The sequence below is a fragment of the Nilaparvata lugens genome, chromosome X (assembly GCF_014356525.2).
Source record: "Nilaparvata lugens isolate BPH chromosome X, ASM1435652v1, whole genome shotgun sequence".
NCBI lineage: Eukaryota > Metazoa > Arthropoda > Insecta > Hemiptera > Delphacidae > Nilaparvata > Nilaparvata lugens.
The window spans coordinates 82734956-82745624 of record NC_052518.1 but is presented as its reverse complement, the minus strand read 5'-3'; the positions used below and the strand labels follow the sequence as shown (position 1 = coordinate 82745624).

General features: G+C 30.5%; 1 protein-coding gene across 1 annotated transcript in view; it reads right to left on the bottom strand.

Annotated features, from left to right (window-relative positions):
* Nucleotides 1–287: 287 nt before the first annotated feature.
* The window catches only part of LOC120354676, a 46095-nt gene continuing 35713 nt past the window's right edge, over nt 288–10669 (bottom strand). The window contains exon 2 of the mRNA XM_039442076.1: nt 288–424. Coding sequence (XP_039298010.1) covers nt 288–424 — 137 coding nt within the window. The remainder of the gene's footprint in view (nt 425–10669) is intronic.

Below are 10669 nucleotides of genomic sequence, written 5' to 3'. Positions count from 1 at the left end.
CATGTGCATCACAACCTTGCAGTGTACATGGAACTTTTCTTCAGAGTTGAAACCTCTTTATTCATTCAGTGTTCAATCCAAATTCATCTTATGTTTTGGATCTCGCATCTAGCTTGCAATTTGGATTTTTTGCAATGCTACTCATTGAAGAATCGATTTCTTCTTTAACATCATCTTGTATCTGGTAACGTTACTACCATACGTTCGGATTCAATTTTGCCATTGCCTTTGGAGTGTCCTCGTCAGAGTTTCATCGGTTTCTTATAACAGTGAGGGGTTCACTGTTGTCAGCCTAGAGTCGTCCTGGATTCCTGCTGGTCTCCAGAATCTTGGTTTGAGGTTCTCATCCTGATCTGCACCACCTGCCTGGACACGCTGGTGCTCGTCTCCACCTGCTGCTGCTTCAAACTTTCTGAGCTAAGTCCTATATTTAACATTTTTGATATTTTCACATCACATCAACTATAGCAAAATATCCACTTTGGTTATAAATCTTGTGCTATCTCTTCTAAATTGGATATTTTGAGTTTAAAGTATATTTGCTCTATCTTCCCAGACTTGTCTTAATTTATCAGTGAATCCTATATTCAATATTATCTCAATATTCAGTGAATCTTTTCAATTGAGTGTTTTCCACTAATTTTAAAGCTTTCATCTTCCATTGGTGGTTGTATCCTTTTGGATTTAATATTGACAATAATTAGTAACCTTCATTTTGAATAATTGTTATTTGTTTTTCAATTATTAATTCACATATTAATGTATTTTCATTTTGATTTCTAAAAGTTTAGATAGTCTCAAACTCATTCAATTATTTTGGTTATCTATAAAGTATTTCAATCTCATGATTTCAAATTCATATTGTTTTATTGTAAATCAATCTTTAAATATGTCAAAGTATTGAAAGTGTTTAAACATCACTCCCTTATCTTGTCATTATTTAAATTCAAGCATGCAATTAGAACCATTCTTTTGTTTGTATTCCATTAATATTGTATTTTTATTTAGTTTCCTTTGTGCCAGTTCAGTCTCTTGATCCTTGCACATTTGCAGATCTTGTCTTTTGTATCGATTATTAGCTCAACTTTGTGACTACTGTTTGTTCAGCTTATCCATTCTAAATTGTAGAACTTTGGTAATCGTTCATCATTTGTTTGATTTTGAACTTTCTTTTTTTCTTATAAAACTTTTCATTACAAATTTTGCAAATTCAAATTTTGATTACTCTTGTATTTGTTACTTGAGCACTTTTCAATTTGAGCATTTTAATTGTGATTTTTCAATATTTTGTAACTTTCATTATTCATCAAGCCTGTTGTTCAATTTTAGGTTTAATCATCAACCATTCTAGATTTCTCAGAGCTCTTTCAGTTATTATTTGCACTATAAACATTTTAATTAAACTTGTGATTATATATTCAACCTTTCATTAGGTATTTTTTATTTTAATCTCAATCCTGAGTTACCATTTGCTGTACATGTCAATTTGCTTTCATTCAATACATATTATGAAAGCCATTGGATATTTCCTCCTTTCAAATTTATATATGGATTTTGTTAGTCTCTGATTACTTCATTAAATTTCTTAACCTACAAATTCACCCCTTTATACAGTCCACTCTTTTGCTTAGACAAATTTCACATTAGGAGTGTTGGCTTCTGATGAAATTTTCCTAAATAATTGAACTTTAAGATGTGTTATTTGTGATCTAAATGTTTCTGTAAAGTTTATTGATGTTATTGAACATACATGAAATGTAGATTTCAATTTTTCTTCTCATGTTGTGCTGAATTTCTCATTTAATGTTGAAAGCCGTAAGCCTCTTTTGAAACCTGTAAAGGATAGATAAGTATTCTTAATCTATAAGTTATATATTTTAATTTTGATTTTGAAGTAATAATTTCTGAGTTTTTTCTGAGTAATTTCTGTGAAAGCTGTTGGAATCTGTTTTGATGAACAGAACAAACATATTAGTAACCTCAATCATGTTTAATCTATGTTCGATCCATGTATGATTATTTGTTCTGGTGTGAACTGAAATTTTTTAATCATTTTTTATAAATTATAATTTAATTTGCTCTGAACTGGATTTCTTATTCATAAGTTAGATCCATTCATGATATATTAAGATATTAGCTTACTAGGAACCGATGACTTTCCTTAGGTGATAGGAGAATGCTATCCAACCTATTAGGATAAATTTGTAGCACGTCAAATGTTACCCCTGTGGTAGGACCGAATTACAAAATAAATGTGTCCCAAATGGTACACCCAGGTGTGGGACCCAAACTACAAAATATATCCTCAGTTATAAAAAAATATTAGTAGGATAGATATCTTGATAGATTGTGAATGGGAGATGCTGCTGAGTGGGGAATCGGTTTGAGAGAGTTCAGGTTCTAATGAGTAAATATTTTTTACGCAGTAGCAAGATGAAGAACGATAAAAAGTAATGAAATTTTATCCAGTGAAAATATTCAAAACATTGATGAAGAATCTCAAGATTTAGACCTAACCTTGAACAATGACTCAAACGATAGTGTAGCTGTAAGTGAAAACGTTTCAAATATAACAATTCAAAAGGAAGTAGTAGAAATATCAAATGAAAAAAGTATTGTATGAGCTAAAAATGATCTAAATCTTATAGCGTTTTCAACACAAAAGTTTGATAGACAAAATGTTAGGTTTGATGAGATGAAACAAGAATTTGCTAGCATTAGACTAGAGCAGGTTAGTACAAAGCAAGAAATAAAAGAGATTCATGACACATTAAGTAAAAATCACAAAGAAATAGGTCATATAAAGCAGAAAACTAATGATCTTGAAATATCAATGTTAGATGTAGAAAAATCAATGCAAAACAAAATCATTCAAGTTTCTGATAGGGTCGATGAAGTTGTACAAAGTGTAAATAAAAATAAGATCATAATTGAGCAACAAAATATGACACAAGATGCTATTAATGTGAAAAATAATGAAAGTATTAAGCATGTTGAAAAAGAGGTTGTGGATTTAAACGAAAAAGTAGACAGGGAATTCAAGGTATTGTCCTCTTTGAAAATAGACTGTCAGGAAAATACAGCTGCTATAACCGAGGTTAGGAAAAACATGAACAAAATAAACATGTCCACAAAACCGATTTGTAATCATACTGGTAACAATAGTAAGTTCGATAGGTTTGAGTTTCAAATGCAAATTGACAAAAAGAATACAATGCTTTTCTTAGAAAACTTGACTGAGTACAACAATTTTCATGAATCAACTGGTCACATACCCATGGAGCTTATGATGAATAATAAATTGTCATATCTTGTTTTTAAGTATATCAAATATCCTGTAGAAAATAAGTTTGAACTTGAAGAAGAAGGTATCAGAAACAAACGAATACTGTACAGATTAAAGAATAGAGGTGTCATCAGAAGATTCAAACAGAACATGCATTAAAAACCCAATTATAAGTTCAAGGTTGATGATTTCGTTGTAATTCGAAATTACATTTTTTCAAGCAAGCTGAAGAAGTTTTCCGCCAAGCTGTGTCCTAAATATTGTGGACCTTACATAGTAAGAGATGATCTCAATAAAGGGTGTTTCAAACTTGAAGAGATAAGTACAGGTAAAATTATGAGAGTCAATCAATATAGTATGATGAAGAAATACCATCAGAAAGCACATAATGTTTAGGAATCCTGTGTTATGCCGGGATTCAGAATAGTATAATCGCTAAGCAGTGTATGGTAAGAGTCCATAATTGTGTCTTTTTTCTTTTCTGTAGCCTATTTTCTTGGCCCTTTATCTTTTCAAATTTCGATTCTTTCCTGTCTTTGTGTAGTATTCAGTAAATTTCTTCTATTATGCATATCTTAACCAATCTTGTCCATAGTCATTTGAATTTGTAAATTTAAATTTGTATTCTTCTGAAATAATATTAGAAGTTGAAATTGTAGCTTATTTTCCCAATCTTTAATTGTTGATGAAACAATTTTCTAAAACTTTTCTAAAATCTATCCATTGTAGTGTAAATAATTGTGTGCTTGCGGTATATTTTTTCATCATGTATTACTTATTTTAATTATGTCTATTTTGTCAGGTATCATATTAGGTTGCTAGGTTTTTCAGAGCAAATTATGTCCCCATTCCTCATCTTTCATTGCATATCGTGCCATAAGCCATATGTAATTAGGTTATAGTTTTCTTCTGGGCTTTTAACCCATTTTGCATTTTTTATTTTCATTTATTTTTTTGCTGTCCAATACTTTGGATTTTTGGTAGACGAGTAGGTGTGATTCTTTTAGAGGTGTGGGCGTGAACCACATATGGCTGGACTCGATTATCTGACCTACTTGTCTGCGATATAAAAACCTTAAGACTGCAACATCAAATGTTTGTAAAAACTTTTGCATACTTTTGATTTTGTGGTCCGATACTAGAGTCTGCTATCACATTGCCTTACAGACATCTAGGAACTCTCCACCCAGTCACAATAGTAGAATATCTTCTTCCTTCACCAGTTGTTTCTGTGGGAGTGATAGATCACAGTTATAACAAATTAGAGTCATACTTGGAATCTACAAAATTCCATAGTAGTATATTTTATTAAATATACTTCCTTATGAAAGTTTTCAACTGACATGTAGGATAGGCTCTAATTAATCTTTCTCTTCCTTGTATTACTTAGGGAATTTATTTACCCATTTTTCCTTTTTCTCTTATTTGTATTTTTTAGGGAACTTATTTACCATCCATCTTGATTTTCTTATTTATATTGTGCCGTGCTACCAATTTTTCCTTAAACGGTTGGAATAGCATTTAACACCTATCAACCTAAGAATAGTTGTCGGCTCCAATAAAATAGATTCTTGATAAATTGTGAATGGATCTATTGCCTATGAATGAGAAATCCAGTTTTCAGAGCAAATTAACTTATAATCTTCAGATGAAAATACACAAATACACAAGGAGAATATATGTCTTAAGCCTAATTATTTCAGAGTTATTACGAACTAAAATACTTATCTAGTTTACAGTTGAAACACAGTGGCTATTGGCTTGACTATACAAACAGCTAAATCTGAACAAAACAGCACAAAAATTTATATAAAACTCAATTTAAAACATTAATAAACGAAAATGATTTAGAGCAAAACTCCACGACAACACTTGTAGCCAGCCATTTTTCAGAAGAAAGAGGAACAGGAAAAAACCACAAGTTGCAAGTCACGAAGGCAACGCCTCGTTCAGTATCGATTTTTACAGACACGTCACAAAAAAATTATAACTTATAAGTTTAGAATTCACATTCTACATCTGTTCTCAATAAAACTTTATTTTGAAAATGTTATTTTCAATTTTTATATATATCTCAATTTAAATAAACGATTTATTTAGTAATTTGTTAACCCTGCCTCGGTGACACCATGGAACAATGCAACAAACATTTACGATAATAAATTCTCCGTCAAAAAATTTGTCCGTCTATTGATAACTCTGACATTTACTATAAAGTTCCATAGATCTCGAATTGAAGATTCGATTCAAATGTGAGAAGAAAAATGTAATATTACAAATACCCCCCTCTTGACATAAAAAAATTTTACTGTTTGAAAATTTAAAGAAAAAAATTTACATTGACCCTAATGAAAATTGTTGAAATTTAAATTTGAGAACAGTAACAATTTTTTCTAGAAAAACATTACATGTAATCCAAAAATATTGAAAATTATTATAAAAATTCATCAATAGCGTTTGTTATATGTTTCCAAACAATATCTCAAAATATAGAATATCAATATTACTTTTGATTTAGCTTTATAATTTAAAGAAAAATATCTCAACAGAAAGTTTAATATGTAAAGAATAGTTTTTTGAAATTGCACATAAATTTAATAGATAGAAAATTTAATTTTTATTGCATAAAAAAAATTTAGTATGTTGAATAAAAAAATTTTTATTATTATTATTATTATTATTTTTTTTTTTAAATGAATTGATGAATTGTTACATTTAATTTTCACATAAAATTTCAATAAATCAAAAAATGTTCATTTCTTTCACTATTGACGCGGTTGATTTTATTGATGCACATTTTTGAAAACAGTCCGTTAAGGCACTCAGTATGATTTTCAGTTAAGTGTGACTCCAATGTGATGACGTTAAGTGTTGGCCTGATCTGGATGCACGTAGTGTTGGGCTGATACTTGTAGTCGACTGATGCATATCAAACTCGATACAGGTGACATCTCAGTTAGCATTGCTTCATGTTTGTAGTAGACGGCTGCATACCAAATTCAATACAGAGTCACATAAATTTTGTATCATATTTGTAATTATACAATGTACATTTCAGGCTTGAAATGACAATGTAATTCGTTTTTTGGAAAAGAGATAGACGCTGCATACAGGATTAATTTAGGTGAGGATTAATTTAGGTAAGGTTTGGTTTTTTGATATTTTCAGCTTTCAAGGTTTAGAGTTCTGCATACAGGAATAATTTAGGAGAGGATTTTTTGAATCAATTCTTTCATGATACTGTGACTGTTCTTCTGAATTCAAAATTGTGAATGTGAACATGGATGGCAATTACCTCCAGATAATGCAGTAGTGTTGAAGTTTGAGATACAGAGTCAGCAATAAGCATTGGCATTGCTATTGGCGTATGCTTTGGTGTCGGCTTTGGCATCAGCGTTGATATTGGCATTGGCGCAGGCATTGGCATTGGCGCAGGCATTGGCATTAGCATTGGCGCAGATTTTGGCATCAGCATTGGCGCAGATATTGGCTTTGATTTTTGTTGTTGGCATCAGCATTGGCGCAGATTTTGGCATCAGCATTGGCGCAGATATTGGCTTCGGCGCAGGCATCGGCGTAGATATTGGCGTTGACATCAGCACAGGCATCGGCGTAGATTTTGGCGTAGTTATTGGTGTTGATATTGGTGTTGACATTGGCATAGTTATTGGCTTTGGCATCAGCATTGGCGCAGATTTTGGCGTAGCTATTGGCATTGGCGTAGATTTTGGCATTTTGGCGTAGTTATTGGCGTAGTTATTAGTGTAGGCATCAGCGTAGATTTTGGCATTTTGGCGTAGTTATTGGCGTAGTTATTAGTGTAGGCATCAGCGTAGATGAGTCACACTAGTTCGAAAATCACCCAAATGTTCTTAACACTCTTCATGGCGTTCACTTGTTACTGATTTCGAGATTCACATGATAACTATTTCAATGTTAATGTCTGTGCTGTACCTGTTATCTTAAAATGCTTATAAACTAAAAAGAAAAACTTGATTAGGCTATCAATACAATCTAATACACATGAAAATTATTTCAAGTATCTATGAAATTGAAATTTGTTAACATCTTATTATACAGTCAGCAATACATAAATTGTGAAATATGGACATATCAATGATAAATTTAAAAAAAAAATCATTCATTTTCATCTATTCACTGTTCAAATATCAAATTTTAATCCATTCTTCAAAATAGAAATATAATTTCATAACACCCTGTATCATTATCAAAATTGTAAAAAAAAAACATCAGATTATCACAACAAAATTTAATTTCAATACATATTTCAATAATTTCAGACAATTGGTCTTCTATTCACAATCATTTCATAATATATCTGCATTTCATTATCATTTAATATAACATTTCATTTATAGCAAGTTCATTTCACATTTATGATTTATCATTCAGGGTTTCAAAATTATTTAGTTTTAATTTTGTTCAAAAATTGTATAAAAAGCAAATTATTTAATATTGTTAATCATCGTTTGTTGGATACTATAGTTTATTTCGACTTTTCAATGTTCTAAACACAAACTACATTTCATGACAAAACTTTACTATCAATCATTAAACAAGAAACCATTCAAAACATCAATAATATTTTGCTTCAAAGGCAATCAATATTCATAATTAATCATCATTTTGCATCTATGGCAATCAGCATTATTAATCATTATTTTGCATCTATGGCAATCAACATAAGTAATCAACACAAAAAATATTATCTCATTACTGCCTCTCTAAGTCATAACCTCTGTTATTCCTTCTTTAGGCAATAATGGGTTTCCATCTCAAAAAACAATCACATACCAGCAAAATTCTAATCAACAAACTCCACTAAAAATTCTACATACACTCCAGCATCCATTTCAAACAATAATCAATCATATCAAAATTTATAGAACAAACAATTTTAAAATTTTGAAAAAGATATCAATCACAAAAACTTATTTCAATTAATAATATAACAAAACGTTTTAAATTGAACCATTTATTTTTTAAACTAATTTAAAATTTAAAGACTGTATAATAAGTACAAACATTTCAAGATTATAATACAAAGATGATCAAGATGAAAAATGGGTAAATAAGTTCCCTAAAAAATACAAACAAGAGAAAAAGAAAACTGGGTAAATAAATTCCCTAAAACAACACACACAAAATTGATACACTTCACATAAGTGATACATGATGAAAAAATATGTCACAAGCACACAATTCTTTACCCTACAATGGATAGATTTTAGAAAAGTTAAGTTTTATCAACAATTTAAAGATTAGGAAAATAAGCTACTATTTCAACTTCCAAAATTATTTCAGAAAAAAATACAAATTTAAATGACTATGGACAAGATTGGTTAAGATATGCTTCATAGAAGAAATTTACTGAATATTACACAAAGACAGGAAAGAATCGAAAATTGAAAAGATTAAGGGCCAAGAAAAATAGGCTACAGGAAAGAAAAAAGACACAATTATGGACTCTTACCATACACTGTGTAGTGATTATGCTATTCTGAATCCCGGCATAACACAGGATTCCTAATCATTGTGTACTGGGGAATACCCTTTCATCATGTGATTCATTGTCATCATCTTGTAAGTAAGCAACTTGAAACAACCTTTGAATACTAACACATCAATGGAAACTTTGCGTTTTGTTTTCTTCAATAGCATGATTTTATTCATGGGTTCATTAGTTTCAACCAAGCAGTTTTGCCTACAAAAGTTAGTCATGTTCACTTGAGAATGCATAGCATACACCTTTTCAATTCTCAGTTGAAAGTTGAACTCATCAACTTGACTCAAAGCAACATTCATTTTGTTCACATTATTCCTAACCTCCACAGAAACCTGTCTCATGTAAACATTCACTTTACTTATAGTTTTCCTAACCTTCAATGTAGCAATATTACTTTCATGATAGTTGACTTTCAGTGAAGACAACTCCCTACCTACTTCTTTATTCAATTCTACTATCTCACTAGGGTTGACTTTTCCAACAACAGTAACTAGGCCTACATTGTCAGAAACTTGAATGAGCTGATCTTGTAACTTAACACTACTATCATCCTGCTTCAATTTGTTTTCATTTTCATGATTATCACTCACTGTTTCAGCAAATTCTTGCTTCATATCATCAAACCTAGCATTAAACTTAGCATTTTGCTCATCAAATCTAGCATTTAACTCATCAAACCTAGCATTTTGCTCTTGTTTAAAATTATCAAACAGTTGTGTTAAGGCAGCTATTAACTCATCATCATTTTTAATATTTTTCATATTGTATGCCATTTTGCTAGTCTGCACAGATAATATATTCATTAGGACTTGATCTCTCTTGAACCGATTTCCCACTCAGCAACAAACCATTCATAACCTATCAAGATATCTATCCACTAATAATTTCTATAACCAGGGATTTCATGGTGTACCATTTGGGACATATTTATTTTGTAATTCTGTCCCACCACAGGGGTAACATTTGCCGTGCTACCAATTTTTCCTTAAACGGTTGGAATAGCATTTAACACCTATCAACCTAAGAATAGTTGTCGGCTCCAATAAAATAGATTCTTGATAAATTGTGAATGGATCTATTGCCTATGAATGAGAAATCCAGTTTTCAGAGCAAATTAACTTATAATCTTCAGATGAAAATACACAAATACACAAGGAGAATATATGTCTTAAGCCTAATTATTTCAGAGTTATTACGAACTAAAATACTTATCTAGTTTACAGTTGAAACACAGTGGCTATTGGCTTGACTATACAAACAGCTAAATCTGAACAAAACAGCACAAAAATTTATATAAAACTCAATTTAAAACATTAATAAACGAAAATGATTTAGAGCAAAACTCCACGACAACACTTGTAGCCAGCCATTTTTCAGAAGAAAGAGGAACAGGAAAAAACCACAAGTTGCAAGTCACAAAGGCAACGCCTCGTTCAGTATCGATTTTTACAGACACGTCACAAAAAAATTATAACTTATAAGTTTAGAATTCACATTCTACATCTGTTCTCAATAAAACTTTATTTTGAAAATGTTATTTTAAATTTTTATATATATCTCAATTTAAATAAACGATTTATTTAGTAATTTGTTAACCCTGCCTCGGTGACACCATGGAACAATGCAACAAACATTTACGATAATAAATTCTCCGTCAAAAAATTTGTCCGTCTATTGATAACTCTGACATTTACTATAAAGTTCCATAGATCTCGAATTGAAGATTCGATTCAAATGTGAGAAGAAAAATGTAATATTACAAATACCCCCCTCTTGACATAAAAAAATTTTACTGTTTGAAAATTTAAAGAAAAAAATTTACATTGACCCTAATGAAAATTGTTGAAATTTAAATT